This window comes from Trachemys scripta, chromosome 1, assembly GCF_013100865.1.
Source record: "Trachemys scripta elegans isolate TJP31775 chromosome 1, CAS_Tse_1.0, whole genome shotgun sequence".
NCBI classification, from domain to species: Eukaryota; Metazoa; Chordata; order Testudines; family Emydidae; genus Trachemys; species Trachemys scripta.
This window is the reverse complement of record NC_048298.1, coordinates 202,493,828-202,518,078: the sequence shown is the minus strand read 5'-3', so window position 1 is coordinate 202,518,078 and position 24,251 is coordinate 202,493,828. Positions and strand designations below refer to the sequence as shown.

Sequence of the window (24,251 nt, the reverse complement as noted above, 5' to 3'; positions counted from 1 at the left end):
AAGTCAATCATAAAACGCCCATCAACGTCAGTGGAGCCAGGATTTCACCCGTTGTCGGGAGATACCTTTTTACTCTGTTTGTTTGCTTCTGCTTGGAGGGGGGGTCATAAGACCAACGGAGTAGAACAGTCTGGGAATGCTCCAGAGTGTGATGTCTGATAACTGTATGTTCTACATTTTAAGTAACAGCCTGGCTTTTTCAAAGTTGTTTAATTTCGACTTTATCTGTTAGGGCAAATGACATAGGCTACTGATTTCTGTGTCTCTTTTACTGTGGTATTCTCCTTCTAGAACACATGTCCCAAGCTGTGAGCCCTGGAGCACTTACAGGTATCTGCTGAGAACTGGCTGGTCACATGGTGTCTACTCCTCCTCATGTTTCTAGCTGCTAAATTGTATTCAAAGGCAGCTGAAAATACATTAAATACTCTTCTAATATCACTTGTTCACATTTACAATTGCTGAAGTCATCACAGGGATACTGGTCAGTCATGAGTGGACGAGGAGATGGATCCATGAGGAGTCTTTCTAGTAAGATGCCACCAACTCGGTGAAAGTGTTTGAAATTCCTCATATAGACAATTTAGAAGGCATGCTAGATTTCCTCTAATGTGCTGTTCATGTTCTTTCCGTGCAATTCTAAAGCATTTACAGGAAGCATATTTTTCATCAACTGCATGGCTAGACAAGTTTTCAGTCTTAATACACATAATATATCAGCATGTACTATTTAGAAAATTATTAAGCAAGACCAGCTTTTAAAACGTGCTGTAGTAATTATTTCCTGGATCTGAAACAAGTTTCACTATAGGTTTCTATACAGCTAAACTATTATGCATTATACATGGTTTTGTGCATCATTATCTAGTTTAATGTAACGTTTAGCTGCATTTGCCAATCTAAAGCAGTTTACTCTGCCTTCATTATACCTACAAAGAGTCACTGCAGCTGCTGTTTAAAGTTGTGAGACATACCTTTAGACAAACACATTTTTCCATTGCATTTATGACTAGAGATGGGCTGTAAGGTCCTAAGAGCAAGCTTGCATTTTATTGCCTGGTTCCATAGAAGCAGACTCGGAAAGGCACTGGTGGGGCAGGAGCTATCTCAGTCCAACTAGATTAGGGGATGACAATTTGGAAGATTGTTGTTAAACTGCCACAGTAGTTAGTACAATAGAGCACCACTACCAAGAACACACTGTTCCTGTATTCAGTAAGGAACATGATACTCAATCCAAATACTACATTGAAAACAGAGGAAATCCATGGTGCATCTAATAGGCCACTTCTCAACAGATTGAGATAAACTGATTGTAAAAGCCAAAAAACACAGGGAAAAATTGATGTTCTTTAAAGGGTAAAGGGACTATGGGTTTTTTGGAGGGAGGAGATTGGGACTCAGTTCTTATAACCAGAAAAAAATTTCACTGAAAACTTTTGGCAAAGTCTTTAAACTTATTAATATAAATGGTACTCTTACAGCAGGTGTTCCTATAAGTGGTGCCAAGCACATGATGCACAGTTTGCTTTTGGTGCATGTGAGAAGTGATTGACAGCACATTTCAAAAATGGGTTATCCTCATATTACCAGGGTTTGCGTTTGAATTCATCTGAATTTAGTGGTGAAAAGTCCTCAGGAGAAGGTAGAACGTTAGTCAATAGTGACATGTCTTGTCTACCTTTCTTTAAGGCTCCCATTCAGCAAAGTAGTGCAATGGGATGACTCACGCTTAAGTTAGGCAAAGTTCCTTACTGCATCAAAGCCTAAGTTGGTAAAACCAACAGTGGCATTTCCAATGCAATCAACTTCCTCACTTGGCACAAAGAGGAAGCAAGATTCCTTTTTATTTAACTCAGCTAGATTAAGCAGGCCCCTTTTTGTCCACTGTGAGGCAGTGGAGCCAGTGGACTGAGAAATTCAGCTGAATCTTATTACCCAGAGGCACATTGTGATCTCACTTACCGGGGGGGTGGGAGAGAAGGCGAGGGCGAGGCTTCAGAGTAACTCCAGTTTGGTAGGGAGTGTTAGGCCAAATGAGTGAAGTAGGGGAGGTTGCTATGTATTATCGCACTAGTCAAATACATGTTTTTTTCTTAATCACTGTGTACATGGCTTCTTTATTCCCGAATGCTCCCTTGCAGCTTGGTACCCTAATGCTAGGATTACTATCCCCCTTCCCTTCTCATGCCCCTAAAGACTCCAAGCCTTAATACAATTCCCCCCCCCCCCCCGGGGGCCTAGTTTATTACAGTAAAACACTGCAAGCGTCCATAACAAAAATCCCAAACACAGTCCATTTATCACCTCCCCCCACCCCTTGATTATGGTCCTGAAAAGCCCACTATCGGTAATCCATCAATGTAACATATACTATACAGCATCTCTTCTTCCCTCCTCTCCTGTTCATCTGCCAGGGTGCCCGAGCCCTTCCAGTTGGAGTACAGCCCTGCTCTTCCTAGCAGGAACCCCCCTACAGTCACTCTGCTGGGAGTCCGTCGTCACCAGGGAGCACCCCTCACTCCCCCATTCCATTAACCTTTGCCAGGTTGGAGAGATGGCAGCAGATTAAACCCCTCTGCTGGTGCCCTGCCTTTAGGGTGACCAGCTGTCCCGATTTTATAGGGACAGTCCTGATATTTGGGGCTTTTTCTTATATAGGCTCCTATTACCCCCCACCCTCTGTCCCAATTTTTCACACTTGCTGTCTGGTCACCCTACCTGCCTTTAGTACTCTCTGCTCTTTGGCTGGGGTTCTCCAGCTTACAAGTTAGCAGGTAATGCCCTCCGCTGCTCAGGGACTTTTAGCCCTCTAGCTCAGGATAGTCAGACAGACACCACCACCCCTCTATTCTCCTGCTTTCCAAGAACCACCCACTTCCCTGACTCTCTCTCATCCTCTATAACCCCAGGTGCTGCCCCACCCTCTTAATTGGCCAAACTGGGACCACCTGTACTGGCACAAAGGCACAGGGCCTACTTCAGGGAAAGAGGCCAGCCACCTGATGGTGATATAATCAGCCTGCACCATTTAGCAATGTCATGGTCCTGTCTTTGCAATTCACCATAGCTGAGCACTCAGGAGGGTGACAAGAGGCAGCAGATTATAAAGACCAAAGTTTACAATATATTTGCTCAGGAACACAGCTTGAAAAGCATCTATTGTTAAATACAGCTGTCTGACAGCAATGGAAGAAAACATTTTAAAAGGGCCAGGAGTGTTGAGGATTTTTTTTAAAAAATGCCACATTATCTGGAGTTGTTCTTTAAACATCTTACCAAATGCCCAGACATCTCTTACAGAGCAAGCACTTTCATAATGCTCCCTGAACCACATTTTTATCAGCCACATGCGTGATGATGTTTTGTGGGCTGTTGGCAACACATATGGCAGCAACGGTAGCCCATAGAGCTAGCATTAGCATTTATTTTATTTAGCAGTAATACAAGGACCCTTCCTGGGAATAGTGTGTTTAAGGTGGGATGTTTAGCCAGAACACCACCAGCCAACCACAGGACCATGAGTTAACACTAGCTTTTGGATATTTTAGCAACATCTGCAGCTGTCTCTCCACAAAAGTGCCATGGCAATAAATTGAGGTTATTAATATACTAATCTGTGGGAGAAGGGCACCCCCAACATTAGTAGGGTGAGGAAATACAAATAAAGAAACCCCGACTGAATATGCATTAGCCATAGTAACATCAGTGTAATGCATTATAAAAGTTGTATCCCAGCCTGTGGGCAGGAGGAGAGAGAAATGTAGCCCTTGGGAGGGGCCAGTGGTGATAAGGAGGAAGATACTGGCTAACATTTCAGGTTATTTTGCAAGGGCTGGTCTGAGTATATAGATAGTCAGCTCTACATTCTGTAGTATCGCTAGGTATCGTGCGCCATTAGAGTGTTTGTAATTTAGCTAAATGTATTAATGAACTATTACAAAAACAGACGTGTTCCTAAAGTGTGAGTGTTGTAAATGTGCACATCAGAGTTCCCAACTAAATAGTAATTTTAATAATACTGGGCCTAATCTTGAGACAAGAGCCTGTCAAACCTCAGAGTGATAACTGGGAATTCTTACATAATCACTATAATTATTTACGATTCATAGAGCTACACAATGTGGTATAAGACCTTTGAATTGCTACATAAATGCCTAGAATTTGATTCTTAGATGTGGTTTCACTCTTCAGACTGAACTGGAAGCAAGGCATTGGCAGCCCCTGGAGGGCTGTGCGTGGGAGAAACACACTAACAAGAAAGAGCAATAATAAGGGAAAAACAATACCAGCCCAATGTCTCCCTGGAGTGTCAATAGATATTTCTAAACCACTGTGGCAATGCCTGTAGACAAACACTGAAGAAAGTATGCAGAGACCTTGAGAGGGAAAGTACAAAGCCAAAGAGAGGAGTGTGTGTGTGTCGGGGGGGAGGATTAGAAATAATTCCAGCAATGTGGATTTTACAGCTGCTTCCCACAACAAAAATATTCATGGATTGAGTTGAATTTTGTTTACATTCAAGGTATAATGGCCTGTTCTGAATGGGTAGTGCTGGTATGAGCTTTATGCCTTAGGTTAGCCCCACATGTTACAAAACAACCCCTCCGAGAGACAGCTGAGGTTCCCTGCCCCTTCTCCCAAATCATGTGGGATTTCTATGGGTGCTGCCCTTGGCATCCAGCCCACTGAGTACTTTGTTGAGGGGTATATGGAGTACATTAAGGAATAGACTAGATGGCATGTCAGCCAGTGGAGCTCAATAAAGAGCGGATTACTGGAAAAGAAAGCCACTAAATAAATGCTGCACTTCCATAAAGATTAATAACATAATTGCGTGCTTTATTGATATACACAGTAAAGCAGTATATAATACAATAGTAAGGCATATATTTGGTGAAATTTGATATGTTGTGAAAAATGCAGTAAAACTGAAGTTTATAAAAAAATTAGTAAATGTTACAGTGTTGGTGTTAAAACACAATATTTTATGATACCCAAGGAATAAACCAGTACTGAGTAACAATGAAATAACATGCCATATGATATTTATGTAGTCAGTTACAATGATTATGTTTTACAGTTTAATACTTTGTGGTTATAAGGAACATGAAATAATTCCCAAATTATGCTTAAAAAGCAGCAATAAAGCTCTCAACTTTTTAAATATTTTTAACAGATTCACTCCAAAACTAATGTCTAGAAAGTAAAAACCAACCAAAATAAAACCCTGATGAAAACAATCGTGCAAGCCATTTACCTCTGATTTTTTAAAGAGGTTTAACTTACAAGCACAAAAGAAAAAAAGAAAAACAAATCCATTCCCTTAGATCTTGATTTGAACTTTCCTGAAGAAAGGCAATCAGAAGCAAACAGGGTACCCACTGTAAATAAAGCTTTTAAAGAGCTCTTTATCATCAAAGTGATCTGGGTTTCTTTTTAATGTATTAGTATTAAATGATGAGACCGGTTCACACAATGGACAAGTGGTGACAATGTAACATCTGTACGTAATTGTCAGGAACACCACAAAACCAAAGTGAGGTAGAAATAGCATGACTAGCCATGTTCAATGTTAACTAGCATTCAAAATAAAATAAAATCTCTCTCAACTTTTAATTACACTTCGTACAAGAAGAGGTAACAGATTTTTACCCTTGCAAAGTAATGTAAGTCAGATGGTGTATTTCTATGTGTTATAAAAAGAAATTAAAAGCTGATAAAAGAAAATGAAATGGTAAAGCTTTTGCTAACAGCACCTCACACCCCAACCTACCCTAATGAGTTGCTGTTGAACCGTTTAACCTATTTTCTCTTCTCCCTCTCCCAAGTCATTGTGAATTGTGCGGTATTACTTGCAGAAAAAATGGGGAAGAACAAAATACTGAGGGGACAAGGGTGGGGGAGGGGGAAGAACCTTGTTTTGCTGATGAACATTTCATGGAACAGTGTGGCACCTTCAACTGCTTATCATACAGGAACAGTAGTAATTCTTTTACACTGCCCCCCAAAGCTTTAAACACTGTGACTCCTTGGAACTTGCTGCCACAAGGGGTTGAGATAGATATTGTGGATGTGTTCACCTCCCTGCCCAAAGATTGGGTAACTTTATGATCATTAATAACATTGGTAGCTATGCAATCTATGATGATATATGAACAATCACTTCGTGCTTCTAGACAGAAGCTGATCAGCAGCAGGGAGTCAGTAAGGAATCTCCTTCCCTCCACCTACAGCATCTCAGAAAGGTGGCATTATGGGTGGGGAGGAAGCATATCAAACTTCTGCTGAAACATCATGTGCTGGCGCTGCCAGAGGCAGGGTACCGGACAATAAGGTCCAAAGGTTTAATCCGGTAAGGCAATTCCCATGTTTCTTTACTACAACATTCAGGATTTTAGTCGGCAGAAGAAACAGCTGGAGTATAGGATATTAATGAGATCTACAATTTATTTTTGCAAGCTCTGAAGAGAGCATGGTCATGTAATGTGCTCTTTCATTTCATTATTGCAGACTAGCTGGATGATTCATGTAATCCTTAATTTTATCTGGAAAGAGGTGGAAAAACTACCTCAGTTGGAAGTTAAGAAGTTTTTTTTAAGCCAACCTTAGTCAGACAAAAAACAACATGAAAGGTAAGTCAGTTGTTTTGGTGTTGCTGCAGAAAATACTTCCTTTGCTAAGCAGGGAAAAGAACACAGAACATGAATACATCTCTGGTACAGTTACAGAGCTGAAATGATACTAAATAAATGCATTGCCTCCATTTTTTTGTGTTTTTTTTTAAAGGGGGTTTCTATAAACAATTATTTTTTTATAAAGCACACTTTAGTTTACAATCTTTCTTTATAACTGTTATAAATGTTTTTAAACAACCCGAAATGCGTTCCATATAAAGAAATGGCAAGTTATTTAGCTATCAAGATTTTACATGTAGTTTTCTTATAATTTTTGTACAATTGCATAGACGTGTAAAACCTGCCATTGTTAACAAAACAATAACAGACTTAGGAAACTACTGAAATCTACAGTATAGTACCACTACTCTTCACAAAAATATAGATTTGTTTTCTTGTAAACTCTTACAGTCTAATCCTCTTTGTTGTATGAATTTTATAAAAACCATGCGGGACGCCTGAAGTTGTAAAACACATCTTGCTATTCTAATGCCTTGTCATCAGTCATCACTGTAACTAAGGTTTCCATTGCTCTGCCCAAGTCATCTGCCATGTGGAAAAGGCTCCCTACATTGTGGCCTGAAAAACAAAAGGCAAAGAAAAGGACATTAATAACAGGGACAGGACAGTGAATTGTTATGAACATTATGTATAAGGGAAGTAGACACAAATCACTCTCCATGTATATCTCTGCACAATTTCATGCTGAGTACAACATAGAATATTGTACCTAAAAATCCCCATACTACAACACATATAAAAAGTCATTTGTAACAGCGTGACATTCATAGCACAATTGTTAGAAGAGCTCGGTGAATCTTGCAGAAAACGTCACAACCAATACTGGTTTGAATTTGTACAGTAATGCACTTTGGCAATGCTCCATGTGCTCGCTTTTCAAACACGTACAAGTGCTCGAGTCGTATTGGCAGGAATATTCATGGCAAGCAAATTTCAAAGTCACATGCATAAGTATCCACATAAACCACATTTTAGATTTGCACACGTATTAAATGGGTGCTGGAAGTGCTTGATCACTCATCCGATCAGTGAATAAAAAACAACCGGACCAATCATAACTAACACAGCTTGACTAGGGAATAATCCAAAGTCAGTTAATGTCTGCAAATAAAAATACGTGGCTGGCCTGTGCCAGCTGACTTGGGCTTGGGCTGCAGCCTGAACTCTGGGACCCTCCCACCTTTTAGAGTCCTAGAGCGGAGGCTCTAGCCCAGTGTTTCTCAAACTGGGGTCGCTGCTTGTGCAGGGAAAGCCCCTTGGTGGGCCGGGCTGGTTTGTTACCTGCCCTGTCCGCAGGTCCGGCTGATCGCGGCTCCTACTGGCCGTGGTTCGCCGCTCCAGGCCAATGGGAGCTGTTGGAAGTGGCGCGGCCCGAGGGACTTACTGGCTGCCGTTTCCAGCAGCCCCCATTGGCCTGGAGCGGCGAACCGCGGCCAGTGGGAGCCTTGATCGGCCGGATCTGCAGATGGGGCAGGTAAACAAACCGTCCCAGCCTGCCAGGGGCTTTCCCTGCACAAGCGGCGACCCCAGTTTGAGAAACACTGCTCTAGCCCAAGCCCAGAAGTCTACATTGCAATGAAACAGCCCCTTAGGCTGAGCCAGCTGGCATGGGCCAGCCGTGGGTATCTAACTGCAGTGTAGACATACCCTTCAAACCAATGTGAATCAGGCCTGAGTCTAAAACTGTTTGTGATCCAACTAAAGGATTAAGAACAATTGACAACTACATTCCCTGAATCCTTTCAAATAAATGTATTCAAGAAAACTGCCATCGGTTTGTGGATACTCCATTAGCAGCAAAAGAGGCTACATTTATCAGATACATTATTTACTGTGGTTTATTTGCTCAGCTCTAGTCACTGGTATCAAGGGGAGATCCTGAAATATTATCACTTTTGGTTATACATCTCAGATGGTTTATGTCATTACGAGAGCTACCTTCATGGCATTTTAACTTTTTATTAACCAGTAACTAACTACTACTTTATATTAAAATCAGACAAAGATATGCTGAAATAGCATGAAGAGTTTGAGTCACCAAGAACTCTGGTGGTAGAAAGTCTGTTCAGAGAAGAGTTGCAACAGGATGTGGCACTCAGCAGCACCCAGAGTTGCTTGGCACAGTCCACAAAGTGAGACGAGTCAGTCGAGGACAGGACAGGACCAGGACACTCAACACCTCTCATCTTCCTGGTCCCATCAACTAGAGCTTCCCACCCTAGTGGATGGAATTTCTGTACTGATGCAGGGGATACATTTTGCACTTCCCCACTCAAGTGGAGTAAATCAAACTCACAAAGAAAAGATACTAGGAGTTAAGATCAGACTCTTTCATTAAACTATTGTGCCTAAATATTACAGTATATTACATAGATAATCATGCACTGTTGACATTTCTGCAGTACCAAGATGGTAGAGCTGAATTAATTAAAACTTGTGGGACTGAAACTTTAAAGTAAATCATTTAAATTCATTTACTGTGTAAAGGAATCAGTTCAATGCTCATAAAAGTGAGGGGCTAATCTCACTTGCTTGAACCAATCATAACACAGCCAGGTATTTATGTAAACGTCCCCACACAATTCTGGCAATGCTCCTCTAGCCTAACCGCTACGCTACCTCAGCTATATTGCCATCATTGGCCTCCTGAGCAATGCTACCAATGCTGCGGCTTTGGGATGTTCACAGTGGCAATTAGGAAGAGACTGTTAAATGTATTCTCATTGGTGATTTTAATTTAAATTAGATAAAGCATGAGGGAGAATGAGGCAGTGAGCAATCCCACAAGATGTAAAGAGTCAGGATAAAATGAACAATTCCCCCTCCTTTCCCTGTTCAGTCTCTCTCTTTTGCTTTTGTGAAAAAGACCAAAGGATGCTGCTCTATGCTGCGGATGGCAAAATACAAACTTTAGAAACAACAAACCCTAAAAGTGGGACTAGCTGGCTCCCACAACTGATAATTGGTATTAAGAGGCTTTCAGCTGTAAGTAGACAGTTCAAATCCAGCTAAGTCAGTAGTGACCAAACATCATCATAATCTAACTGCTATCTTGTGGCCTCCATGAAATAATATTTGCAGTCTCTGTCCAGTTCCTGGTACTATTGTAAATTGGCACCCCTGCTTTATGTTGACCAGCGACATCAAAGACTGAATGACCACGGGGCATAAGCTAACATGTCACTGCTGGCACTGATCCTTTCACAACAAGGCTAGTAACTAAGGGCTGTGTAAGGAAGTTTGCAACACTGCCTCCTTTGCTGTGGATAAATAAAAGATTTCAGCCTCCTGGACTATCCATGCGGCACCTTTCACAAGTTACACATTCACACTTCTAATCTGAAAAATTAGGGTATTTTTTCTTCACTCCCTACCTATGCAAAAACAGCAGAATCATTTTTGCTCAACCTTCTAAATAAAGAAATATTGCCATAGATAGATCTAGCTCTGGTGGATTTCAGTACTGGAAAATTCAGCCTAAAAAGGGAAAGTTTGAGTAAGTCAAAAATGAGTAAAAAACACCTTTTGAAATGAAGGGGCTTACATAAAAAGAATGGCAGCTGTCACCATGTGACGCATTTATATGCGTATGTATGGCATGGTATAACAGGTTTATTGGCATACATTTGGATTGACCTCATAATCTGACACAGTCCACTGAACACTTCAGTCCTGCAAGCTACTTTCAACAGCCTCTATTTTAGTCTTTAAAGCACCTATCATAAAATTATTTCTTCACCCACATCTACCCCAAACCATGGACTCGGAAGGGCCGAAAATTATAATGGCCAAACATCAATGAGTGGCAATATTAAAACTGTCAGTGATCCCGGAGTCGCACTCAGCTATCTTGTGATCTGCTATCACTAGAAACAATTCTGGGATTCCAGTTTTTCAAGTGATATAATATTCATTTCTAGCCCTGGCAGACCAAGATATCAGACCTTAAATCCCCAATTCCCTGGATTTATGGAAAAGCTATTTTAGATCCTTTTTAGAAATATTTAATATTTGTTCATACTATTTTTCCTGTCATTCAGAGCTCTGGTAACTAAGGCAACCTGATTTTACAGGCAGAGGATGAGCAACAACAATATTAATAAAAAAAAATTAACAATAAAATATTTTCTAAACTGTGGCATAAGCAAACATAAAATGTAGCATAATGAATGACTTATACAGGCATCCAAAATGAGGGCCAATAAAACCTTTATGCATCTAGACGCCACCTTGTATTCTATTATATCCAAATAGTATAACAATAGTGCAATACGTTTTTTTAATTGCTGCTGCTGTACTTTTGGGATTATCACAACTACTCCCGTGTGTTTGGAGCCAAGAGCAAGTTATGTAGGTCATCCCATATAAGTGGCAATAACAAAAACTTTCTCCAGTATGGTATATCATGACATATTTTTTGTTGCGGCCACCCCATTATTTTTAAAGCCACTTGCTGTGTTTCAGTTTTTGATCTCCCTGTGGTCCCCTCCCCTCCACTTGCTAGTATGGTATATTAGCACTGAAGGTACATTAGAATTAGCGATGTAATTTCTGTGGGTGGAGATTAGTAACATCTACAAGAAAAATAAAAAATACCTTAACAGAGGAGTAGCCTGCAAATGTACTATCTGACCTGAGTAAAGGAGGGCCTGTCACTGCCCAGACTGAGCGGTGATTCAGATTCACAATCCTGTCCCCTCTCCCGCTTGTTCAGGATGGGGGAGTAAGTTACTGCACATCTTTTCTGCATCATTACAGCTCATTCTTCCAGATCCTCCCACTCTCTGTGTCCCCTTGTTCATGGGATAAGGGTGGGAGAGATAAGAGGTGAGTAGCCCTTGCGGTCCTCATCAGCTGCAGGCCCAGTTCCAATCCAAATAGCACTTCCTTAACCATGCTGGTGAGAAAGGCAATGTGGGTGTGCGGGTTGTTTATTCTCTCAAGACCATTGGGATTTGAGAACAATACAAGCATGGATTTCCTGGCCATATGTGCACTACATAATAATAATCCTATAATGCCTATACCAGGAGGACTGATGTTACACTTCTGTTGTATTTTTGTTTACTGGAACCACCTGAAATACAACATTTCTATATTTCTTATTAAGATGCAGGAAAAAAGGGGGGAAAAATGCTGGCCCAAAAAACATTTAATAAATGAAAACAGAACAGTCTAAACCAGGGTCTCATGTAGGATTATTATTATCTTAATATAATTGAGCTGTCAAAGACATCATTAATTCCACTTTCTTTTTTTGTAACATCACATTAAAGACAAAAAAAGTTTCTCAGTGCCAGTGGTTCTGCAAGGATGAAAAAACATTGTTTAAAAACATCACAATCAGCTTCAAAATGTAACAGAGGAAAAAGAGACATGGAAAGTGTTAATTTAATCTAGTCTTGTACAAATGGAGTGAACAATAATACATGCGTGCTTGCCTTGAGAACAGGACAACAGTATATTTCTGTAGACACTAACTGCATCGTTTCTAGTCACATACAGCATGATATGTACTGTATCTGCTGAATTTGCTTTAGAGCCTGTATTGGAATTAAGGCCCCCGGGGGAGGATACAGTAATTGAATATCAATCTTGCACTGCAGCTTGTTACAGAAATAAATGTGCAGTGTTCAGACTCTAAAGACAGGCCAGAAAGTAAATTAAAAAACCCCAAACACAATACTGTCTGTATTTCAGCAGTGCAAATTTCTAACCCCGGGCCTCAATCCATGAACAGTCCTCCCTGTTGGTGGGTCAGGTTCAGATTGAGTAGCATCTTGAAATCAATGGGACTACTCACCGAGTAAGGCACTACTCAACACGAGTAAGAGGAACAAAATCTACTTGTGTTTTAATTGCAATCTGGCTTCACACAAATTGACTGACATGTAAACCTAAAGCTACACTATAACTAGACAGAGTAATATTTTTTAGCATGCAGACTTCATGTACATGTGGTCTGAGTAAGAGAAGATTAGGGTTACCATATGTCTGGCTTTTCCTGGACATGTCCGGCTTTTTGGGCCTCAAATCCCCATCCGGGAGGAAATCCCAAAAAGCCGGACATGTCCGGGAAAATAGGGAGGGAGGGGGCCAGGGCTGCTGGGGCCGGCGGTGTGGGAGCCGGGGGCCGGGGATGGCGGTGCGGGGCTGGGGGTGCTCGGCCAGGGCCGGCGGTGTGGGGGCGGGGGCCAGCGGTGCTCAGCCTGAGCCGAGCTGGGCGGGAGACGCTGGGGCCAGAGCCTCTTGGCCTGGGCCGGCCGCCGGAGGGAGCCGCTTGGCCGGGGGGGCCGGACTGGGCCGCGCCCTGCCCTAGCCCCAGCTTACCTGCTGCCTCCCTGTTTCAGACTTCCCGTGAACATTTGATTCGCGGGAAGCAGGGGAGGGGGGAGGATCAGGGGACGGAGCGTTCAGGGGAGGGGGCAGAGTTGGAGCGGGGCTGGGGAAGGGGCAGAGTTGGGGCGGGGCTGGGGCCCCGTGGAGTGTCCTCCTTTTTTTAAATTAAAATATGGTAACCCTAGAGAAGATCGCTCTCAATCCTGCCAATTGCTGAGCACCCTTAACTCCCGCCGAGTTGAAACAAGAGTTGAGGGTGCTGAACATTTCCTTGGAGTGCCCAGTACTTTGTAGGATTAGGCCAGTGGATTTTCAGTATTTAGTAATTGCACACTCTCTAAAGCCAGGGCAGTGGCAGTTTTTTTAAAGGCTATTACACACACACACACACACACACACACACACACACACACACACACACACACACCCTGCATTTTGTCTTTGTCAATGATGTATGGAAATATAACCAAAGCCAAAGAAAATCAACATCAAGGGCCTGTTCTGCTCAAATGGAGCCTAATCATCAGTTCTTAAGGGCCATTAATTAGCAGAATTGAATACCAAATCATTTCCATAGAATTTTTAAACAGGTGCAATCTGCTTGATGAAGTGTCAGATACTCTGTTGATGAACAAGTTAATAAGCAAGCACCAGATATCTCCCTTGAGGAAAGGCTGATCTACAGTGAAGTGGTTAGTCACTGATATAGCTGTCCAGTGCAAATGGCTGTACAAGTGCAGTTCACCCCAGGGAAACTGTACCAGTGCAAATCGCCATTTATGCCAATGTAGCACAGTCAGCCACAGTGGTGTAGCTACTCTGGTGGCTAACCCCTCCCCCCCCAGCCCAGTGTAGATGCAGTGTGAGTATGTCACTATTAGTTTCTCCCCATTGCAGGTACAGTAACATCCCACAATTAGGCCACCTTTTAAATTCCTGATTTGTTCATTCTAAGCACCTTCTGTGCATGATTTTCTGCAAGTTCATTTCACAGCTGTGATTACACTAAGGTAGCTTCTGAATATTTTATCTTTCATAATCATTTCATTGGGCATTTCATCTTTCAAACATGAGGCCTTTAGGAGTGCAAAGAATAGCTTAACAATAAAAAAAAGTTCACTAGAAGTACTTAAAAAGGTAATATGACAACACTGCACAAAACATTTTCACTCCAGTAATAGGCAGAGAAGTACAAATTCTGAAAGCTCAGAGCATTATAAAAAGCCATTTTTTTCATCAAATTGATCATTTCTAGAGCACACAGCAAATACCTTTATTCCTTTATATAATTGAATGCAGCGCTGTGAAGTCGGTGGATGTTAGGAGCATTCCTTATTGTGCAAAACTGAATTTGCAAATTAAAAAAAAAAAAAAGTGTGAGTTTTTCATACCTCTCAACCTTCAGTATACTAAAGGAAAAACCTATTTACCTTGATTCTATAGATATCTATAAAACAATTCTGCTTATGGACAGGAACAGGCCAATGACAGATTATGACTTCTGATCATGTGTGTCACATAACGACTTTATTTTAATATAGTCTCATCTTCTGTCATCTCCTGAGTTTCCATCTTTGTGGGGCTTGGAAGTGAGGCACACTCCTGTTCTAACATTTTCCCCATTGAAAGTTGAGAGGCATTGTATATTAGAGCACGCTTGTGGCATGCACTCAGGAAAACAAAACAAAAACAAAATAAAAACAAATAAGCTACACAGCTGCCACACAAATGCCGGACACAGAGAGCAAGATGCCATGGCTTCTGTTTGTCACAGGGAGCCTGAATCTCACTAACCTCTCTTACTGGCTTTCCGGGGGCATTTCTTCCTTTAGTAACAGACAAAGGTAGCAGAAAGGAAAGAAAAACAAAACCACAAATAAATCAATAGTTTATACTGACAAAGACACTTCAGCCTCCACTTAGGAATTTAATACAGGCATAATATAATCATAAATCTAATTTTTTTTAATAAAGTGAAGGACTACAGTGCTTTTAACACCACTGGCAGTTGAGTGTTGATCAAATCAAGAGTAAATATAAAAATCCTTGCTTATTGCTTTTAACATAGCCAAGTATAGAAGTAGTTATGAAGTCTACTGAAATCAGCCAAATATAATCTTCCACAGAGGAGAGGAAGGCAGTGATGTTCTAAATCCATTTTCTAAGTGAGCAATATGATTATATTGATTTCAAGTAGTCCTACTACTAACATTTGTGCTAAAATCTTCTCCCTCTGACTTCATAATTAATGCACTCAGACTTTACAGAGTTTATTCTGCTCTGAATATCCCACTTTTGCACCTAAAATATAAAGTTACCCAATTGCCACTCTAATGCATTCTTGTACACATGTTAAAGATGAATATTTTGTTTAACATCAAGACATTGGTGTGCATTTTGGGAAGCTTACTAAGAACACAAAGAGGCTGGGTGGCAAGAGAGGGAAAGAAAGGTGAACTTTTTCAAATAGAGATGAAGCAAAAAGGATTTAGGAACTGACCAAGAATCAAGCAGGTTTCTTATAGACTTTGGAATGTAATGAAATATCTGAGAAATTAGATGTGGCTTTAACTTGCATGACTGCCTTTACTCCGCGGATCAAAGATCTCATTCACAGGCCTTGGTACATATTTTTGCCTGGACAAACTTCTCTCAAGTTCTCCATCAATATGAGGCACCCTGTCCTTCTCAACCACACAACCTCTGGCAATAAAATACATACACCCTGGTAATGTGAAGAACTGTTCTACTCTTTACGTTATCACTGCTATGTTATTGTTATTATTTGTAGTATTGTAGCACCTAGCCGGGGACCAGGATCCCACTGTGCTGAGCACCGTAAAACACAGAACAAAAGGGGGTTGCCCTAAAGAGCTTACAATTTAGGTATGCAATGTTGGTCCCAAAATATTACAGAGACAAGGTGCATGAGGTAATATTTTTTATTGGACCAACTTCGGTTAGTGAGAGAGACAAACTTTCGAGCTGCACAGAGCTCTTCTTCTGTGTAAGCTCAAAAGTTGTCTCTCTCAACAACAGAAGTTGGTCCAATAAAAGATATTACCTCACCCACCTTGTCTTTCTACAATCTAGATACAACACAAGAGATACCAGATGAATACAGAACTACAGGGGAGTACAAGGAAACAACAAGACAACACTGGTACCGGGCAAGCAGTGATTTTGACATGCCAGCAGCCTAACCATTACTGAGTTTTTTGTAGGCATCACTGGAAAGATGATTTTTTTAAGGATGGATTTGAAGGAGGATAATGAGGTAGCCTGTATACAATGAAATGTATACAATGTGTACTAATTTCTCCTCAGATCATTCTTGATGCCCTGTCCCCACACAGCAAAAGGTAGAATCCACCATGTTTATTTTATAAATCCACATTCAAATACACTAGTCACAAAGTCTCATCCAAAAACCTCCCCAATCCTGAAAGCTGACTGGCTAGCACAGACCTATGTGTTTTGGGGCCAAAGTCATCAAAAATATTGTATTTAAACTTTCCAAAAAGTGGTGCAGTAGCTGCATCTCAACTACCATGCAGAACTCCAGCTTACATAAATTAAGAGGTTCACATTAGGGCCTGCAAGCTAATGTACTGTAGTAAATTAGGGTTACCATACGTCCCGATTTTCCCGGACATGTCCGGCTTTTTGGGATTTCCCCCCGGACGGGGATTTGGAGCCCAAAAAGCCGGACATGTCCGGGAAAATCGGGACATGTGGTGCCGGGCCGGGGGCTCGGGGGACGGGCCGGCGGTGCCGGGGGCCGGGCTGGGGACCGGCGGTGCGGTGCCGGGGGTGGGCCGCGCCTCCTCCCCCCACACCTCCTCTTACCTGCTTCAGGCTTCCCGCGACTCAAATGTTCGCGGGAAGCAGGGGAGGGGGCAGAGACTTTGGGGAGGGGGCGGAGTTGGGGTGGGGGGCGGGGGGTGTGGGCGGGGCTGGGCCGGGGCCCGTGGAGTGTCCTCCTTTCGGAGGCACTAAATACGGTAACCCTAAGTAAATTCCAGAGGCATCAGTCACAACCAGGGCCCCAGTCGTGCCATGTAAAACCATACATGAAGGTATGGCCCCCCAAAGTGCTTACAATCTAAATCTTGCGAAGACTTATGTATGTTTTTAACTTTATGGACTGTGTTTAGTCCCACTGAAGTCAACAGGACTATTCATAGGGTGTAAAATTAAGTACATACATGGGTCTTCGCAAGATTGAAGCCTAAAATACTAATTATTAATTGTGTCATGTAAAGAATAAAGGGAAAAAAGTCAAAAAGTCAAATAAAACAACAGCACCCTTAATGACATAAGCTTGGATTCTTCTGGACATTTTCTGAGAAACAGTAAAACTCAGATCACTCCCAAACAGCATGCCCAATTCTAGTCTGTCTTCTCAGCAGTCATTCTAAGAACGAACGGGTACACACTTTGTTTTCGAAAATGAAGAGGGAAAGAATGTTGTTAATAATTATGGCAAGCTGAGTTTGTAACTAATAGAGTTATAGTGCAGATTTACATTTTTATGTGCAACAAGCCAAGTTATTGGCTTACCATAGTTTAAGACACACTTTCCCCATCCCACCTCCAAAATAAAATAAATTCTAGCCTTGAAAAATGTTTTCAAACAGTATTACTATCAAGAGAACACTTTTTTGCACTTCACGTGAAATTCATTAATAGATTCTCAAGCAATTTCATCATGGCCTGATTATGTATTCAAAGGTGGAAAGCAACCTCAGGTCCCACTGAAGAAACAGTGACAGAGGCTCAGCCAGTACTGCGCTGTGCTACCATCAGGCACTCAAGTATTGGAAAGACCTCAGGAATCTCGCTCCCTGGGGCTAACTGAACCACAGGTGTCATGGGGAAGGTTCAGCACCTGGCATCTTTCTGGATGCTGGCTGGAGTGGGCAGAAGCACCCCTTTCCTGGTCTGAGTTAGCGGTGAGATTCACTGCTTATGGTGGCTGAGAGAGTTCTTCCACTGATTCTGTACAATGTGGAAAGGAGAGTTTGAACAACGATGCCAGTGCTTTGCTGACTAAATACAGAAAATTATAGGATACATTTTCGGTGCTGGAAGTAGGGATTTAGCTGCACAACTTATCAGTATTCAAGCATAGCTAATGCACTGCTGAAAGTGTGTTTGTGTGTGTGTGTACATAAAAGTGGGATAAAAAAATAAAAGCAGACTTGCAAATGATAAATCTATTTTCAATGCCATTTTTTATTTATTGCCCTGAGCTCACCATAATTCTTCTAAGTAAGCCATGCTAGGCGGCCTTTTTATTAAATGGTATCTTGACAAATTAATAAAGCTGAATTTTGACACCCCCCAAAATCACTGTAATTTACAATGGGTTTATGTTCTTCTAAGTATTTATATGATTCCTTTCACCTTACTATCTAAGCCCCTGACTGTGCACCATTGAAGTCCACAGAAACTCTGCCACTGAGTTCAGTGGGCTCAGGATAATATTCTTCTGTGTTCATTCATAAACAGCATTTGCAAACCTTAGCTACAAAATACACTGTGGAACACAATGAGATTTGTTTTAACTAGGTGCAGTTCTACTGACTTCAGTGGAGTTTCATCTGCTAAACACCAGGACTGAACTTGGCCCTTATTTTTTAAAATTGCATATTGTTGCTGCTTCTTTGTCAAGCCAAGATCTCTATCTACTGTCAATAAACTCCTTGAAGACTGTGTAATTTGTGCACAAGTATAGTGTGAAAACATTTTCCTCTGTGGCCCATTATCTAGCAGGGCTAAATAAGCCACTGAGGTGGTATTTAATAGTACATTTCCTCTAAATGTCAGACCTCTGGCTTTGACATCTGTTTTGAGTTAGCATAGCAGCTGTCTGAGGCAGCTGCAGCAGCTGTGAATTTGCTGTGAGCAGCACAGCAATGGGAACATGGATGGGAAACCTCAGATTAAAAGGAAAGGAAAATTCCTTAAGGACAGCAATCATCAGGTACTCAGCAGAAATTCCCCCTGCAGAAATTAAACTGCTTTCAGCACCAACCTTTGGCTCTTCAAGGAGCACAGAGTTCTTTCTGTACTGTTTAAAAACTGTAAAAGGTTAAATTAAAAAAGAAAAAGTTATAAAAAGCTATACAGGGACATCACCTACTTTTCCCAAGATCTACTTATTGAGACTTGAGCTATGAGACAGAAATATCCAAAACACAAGTTCTGATAATAATGGGAGACTTTAAGCTATCAGGAACAGTATCCCCGATAATGTCACAGCTAACCTGGTGGCTGAACTTTGTGACCTTGTCCTCATCCACAACTATTTCACATTTGGGGACAATATATACCTTCAAGTCAGCGGCACTGCTATGGGTACCCGCATGGCCCCACAGTATGCCAACATTTTTATGGCTGACTTAGAACAACGCTTCCTTAGCTCTCATCCCCTAACGCCCCTACTCTACTTGCACTACATTGATGACATCTTCATCATCTGGACCCTTGGAAAAGAAGCCCTTGACGAATTCCACCATGATTTCAATAATTTCCATCCCACCATCAACCTCAGCCTAGATCAATCCACAGAAGCAGTCCATTTCCCGGACACTACTGTGCTAATAAGCGATGGTCACATCAATACCACCCTATACTGGAAACCTACTGACCGCTACACTTATCTACAGGCCTCTAGCTTCCATCCAGGACACACCACACGATCCATTGTCTACAGCCAAGCTCTAAGATATAACCGCATTTGCTCCAATCCCTCAGACAGAGACAAGCACCTATAAGATCTCTATCAAGCATTCTTAAAACAGCAATACCCACCTGCTAAAGTGAAAAAACAGATTGACAGAGCCAGACGAGTACCCAGAAGTCACCTCCTACAAGACAGGCCCAACAAAGAAAATAACAGAACACCACTAGCTGTCACCTTCAGCCCCCAACTAAAACCTCTCCAGCACATCAAAGATCTACAACCTATCCTGAAAGATGATCCCTCACTCTCACAGATCTTGGGAGACAGACCTGTCCTCGCTTACAGACAACCCCCCATCCTAAAGCTAATACTCACCAGCAACCACACATCACTGAACAATAACACTGACCCAGGAACCTATCCTTGTAACAAAGCCTGATGCCAACCCTGTCCACATATCTATTCAAGTGACATCATCATAGGACCTAATCACATCAGCCATACCATCAGGGGCTCATTCACCTGCACATCTACCAATGTGATATATGCCATCATGTGCCAGCAATGCCCCTCTGCCATGTACATTGGCCAAACCGGACAGTCTCTACGCAAAAGAATTAATGGACACAAATCTGACATCAGGAATCATAATACTCAAAAACCAGTGGGAGAACACTTTAACCTGTCTGGTCATTCAATGACAGATCTGCGGGTGGCTATATTAGAACAGAAAAACTTCAAAAACAGACTCCGACGAGAGACTGCTGAGCTGGAATTGATATGCAAACTAGATACGATCAATTTAGGATTGAATAAGGACTGTGAATGGCTGAGCCATTACAAACATTGAATCTATCTCCCCTTGTAAGTATTTTCACACTTCTTATCAAACTGTCTGTACTGGGCTATCTTGATTATCACTTCAAAAGTTTATTTTGTTATTATTATTTTTTTCTCTTACTTAATTGGCCTCTCAGAGTTGGTAAGACAACTCCCACCTGTTCATGCTCTCTGTATGTGTGTATATATATCTCCTCAAGATATGTTCCATTCTATATGCATCCGAAGAAGTGGGCTGTAGCCCACGAAAACTGATGCTCTAATCAATTTGTTAGTCTCTAAGGTGCCACAAGTACTCCTGTTCTTTTAACTACCCAGGCATCTGTTAGAAATGTAATATGGCAAAACACAAAATTTCCAATAAATTCTTAATGTTCTGGGGACAATTTTTTGTTTCAGAAAGTGAAAAAGTAACCAGAGGGTCAGCTATTTTAGACTTGATTCTGACCAACAGTAAAGAATTGATAGTGAATCTGAAGGTGGAACAGATTATTAAACAATCCATTTGTAAGCACCTGGAGAATAATAAGGTTACAAGGAAATGCCAGCATGGATTTGTCAAGAACAAATCATGCCAAACCAACCTAATTTCCTTCTTGGACAAGGTTACTGGCCCAGTGGATACAAGGAAAACAGTAGATGTGAAATATCTTGGTTTTAGCAAGGCTTTTGACCACAGTCCCACATGACACTCTCATGAACAAACTAGGGAAATGTGGTCTAGATGAAAACATTATAATGTGGGTGTACAACTGGTTGAAAGACTGTACTGAAAAAGTAGTTATCAGTGGTTCACTGTCAGATTGGGAAGGCATAACGTGGGGTTCTGCAAAGGTCAGTCCTGTGCCCATCACTATTCAATATTTCCATGAATAACTTGGATAATGGAATGGAGATATGCGTATAAAATCTGCAGATGACACCAAGCCGGGAGGGGTTACAAGCACTTGGGACAACATGATTACAATTCAAAATGACCTTGAAAAATTTGACAATTGATCTGAATTCAACAAGATGAAATTCAATAAAAACAACCACAAAGTGCTTCACTTAGGAAGGAAAAATCAAATGCACAACTACAAAATGGGAAATGACTGGGTAGGTGGTAATTCTGCTGAAAAGGATTAGGGGTTATAGTGGATCACAAAGTGAATATTAGTCAACAATGTGATACAGCTGCAAACAAGGCTAATACTCTGGGGTGAATTAACAGGCATGTCATTGAGGTAGTTGTCCCACTCTACTTGGCATTGGTGAAGCCTCAGCTGGAGTAGTCTGTCCAGTTTTGGGTGCCACACTTTAAGAAAGATGTGGACAAACTGGAGTGAGTCCAGAACAGAGCAACAAAAATGATAAAAGGTTTAGAAAACCTGAGCTGTAAGGAAAGATTTAAAACAAAAACGGGGAATATGTTAATCTTGAGAAAAGACAACTAAGGGAGGGACCTGATAGTCTAGAAATATGTTATGGGCTTTTATAAAGTGGATGGTAATCAACTCTTCTCCACGTCCACTGAAGGAAGGACAAGAGGTAATGGGCTTAATCTGCGGCAAGGGAGATTCAGGTTAGATATTAAGAAAAATTCTCTAACTATAAGGGTAGATAAGCTCAGGAACGGGGTTCCAAGGAAGGTTGTGGAATTCCCATCGTTGGAGGTTTTTAAAAACAAAGTTGGACAAATATCTGTCAGGGATGGTCTAGGTTTACTTGGTCCTGCCACAGCACACGGGGCTGGGTTTGATGACTTCTCAGGGTCCCTTCCAACCGTGGCACCCTTCCAGCCCTGCATTTCTCTGATTGTATGCTTAGTTTTCTACATGTTGCAAGACTTGCTTTACAACAAAGGTGCTAAAATCTATTAGAAATAAATGCTACCAAGTTCTGATGCTCTTTTTAATACACCTGCTCACAATCATAGACGTTAGAGATGGAAAAGTCATATTAAATCACCAGCCCAACTCCCTGCGACTGGGGATTTGTCCCTGTTATACATTTTATAATTTCAATTTTTGTTTTGGAAGTGACAAATAAAATCTTTCTGTGGCGAAGTTATTTCACAGCCTTGTAGGAGCTCATTCTTAAGACACTTTCCCTGATATTTAGACTAAATTTTCCATTTTTAAACTTCACCCACAATTTTAACTGATACCTCCATGCAGCTCACTACATAAATTTGCCCCTTCCTTTGTGTTAAGAAAATTCATGTATTCCTAGACAGACAAGATGGATGAGGTAATATCTTTTATTGGTCCAACTTCTGCTGGGGACAGAGACAAGCTTTTGAGTCACACAGCGCTCTTCCTCAGGTGTGAGAAAGGTACACCCAGGGGTTACAGCAAAATGCAAGGTGGAAGGGATTGTTTAGCCCAGGTGTTCTCAACACGGTGCCCGTGGGCTCCATGGCGCCCTCCGAGGCATCCATGTGCGCCCACCCACTGGCCGCCAGACAAGCAGCCGCCGAAATGCCGCTGAGAAGCGGCAACGTCAAGAAGCGCTACTGCCAAAATGTCGCCGAATTTTGGCGGCGACACCTCTTGATGACGCTGCTTCACGGCGGCATTTCAGCGGCGACGCCTCTTGACATTGCCGCTTCACGGCAGCATTTTGGCAGCTGCTTGTCCAGCGGCCCTAGTCCTCGGTGGCTAGTCGTCCGGCACCCGCCCACGGAAAAGGTTGGGGACCACTGGTTTAGCATAAGTGGTTAGAACATATTGTAAAGGACCATTCAAGGTAGAGTGGACTGTTAACACCTCTGCAGTGATAAGACAAAAAGATGGGATTAGTGGGCCTCTGTACCACATGTTGTGATAGACATGTGTAGGATCCATGGATTTGAAAGGTGTGTTGTGGGGAGTGTTGATCATTGTAGCAGGGGAGATATGTCTGCAGGTTTTGTCATACAGAAAAATGTTTTCTGTACTAAAACACTAATTAATATACTACAAATTACAGCATATCGCTGCTTGCAATAGGTTCTGTATATCATTTATATGCTGTCAGCTTTATTAATTAAGTTTGCTATAAAATTTATAGGAAAAAATAAAATTAAAATCCCTTTTTACACTCCGTCAGCACAGAGTGGAATCTGAAATAGTGTGGTAATTTCCTATTTTAAGTACAGGAAAATAACTACTGCAGCTTAAACAACACATTAATTGTTGACTTTTGAAATGTGACCACTGTATTCCAAACATGCTTGTATTTTCAAAATGATTATTCTTCAATTGCCATCAATTCTGATTAGGAAGTTTGCTACAATGAACAAGGGCCTCATTCTTAAAAACTGGGTTAGGCTCATAAATTAATAGGTAGGACACACAAAGATATTTTCAGAGTGCTGAGTACACACAAATGCCAATGAAATCAATGGGAGCTGCAGATACCCAGCAGCTTTGAAAATCAGGGCACTCTTTTTAGGTGCCTAAACGTGGATTTAGAAGCTTGCATCTTTAACAGGCTCTCTCTTTCTGGTGGCTAAATCATAGGTGCAATTTGGGGATGGATATAGTGCACACATATGCTCACCATGTTAAGGACATCAACTTAGGTGAAAGTATTTTGCAGCGGATTTTCTTGGATAACGTTTTTTCTAGATGATTCTATTTCCATTATCCATTTTTCCAATCAATTCTCCAACCTCCCTTCCAGAGGTGAAAGTACACCGGACTGGACCAGCTTCTCCA

The 24,251-nt window shown here is 41.6% G+C and overlaps 1 protein-coding gene across 15 annotated transcripts in view; it reads right to left on the bottom strand.

Moving 5' to 3' along the window:
• Positions 1–4,815: 4,815 nt before the first annotated feature.
• DMD (dystrophin) overlaps positions 4,816–24,251 on the bottom strand; it is a 1,855,422-nt gene continuing 1,835,986 nt past the window's right edge. For 13 of the 15 annotated variants that reach the window (XM_034754674.1, XM_034754648.1, XM_034754638.1 and 10 more), the window contains one exon: positions 4,816–7,256. In XM_034754674.1, the coding sequence (XP_034610565.1) occupies positions 7,159–7,256 (98 nt within the window). In that variant the 3' untranslated portion in view covers positions 4,816–7,158. Of the gene's footprint in view, positions 7,257–14,831; positions 14,864–24,251 lie in introns of all 15 variants that reach the window. The other 2 variants (XM_034754682.1, XM_034754655.1) reach the window with 2 other exon arrangements.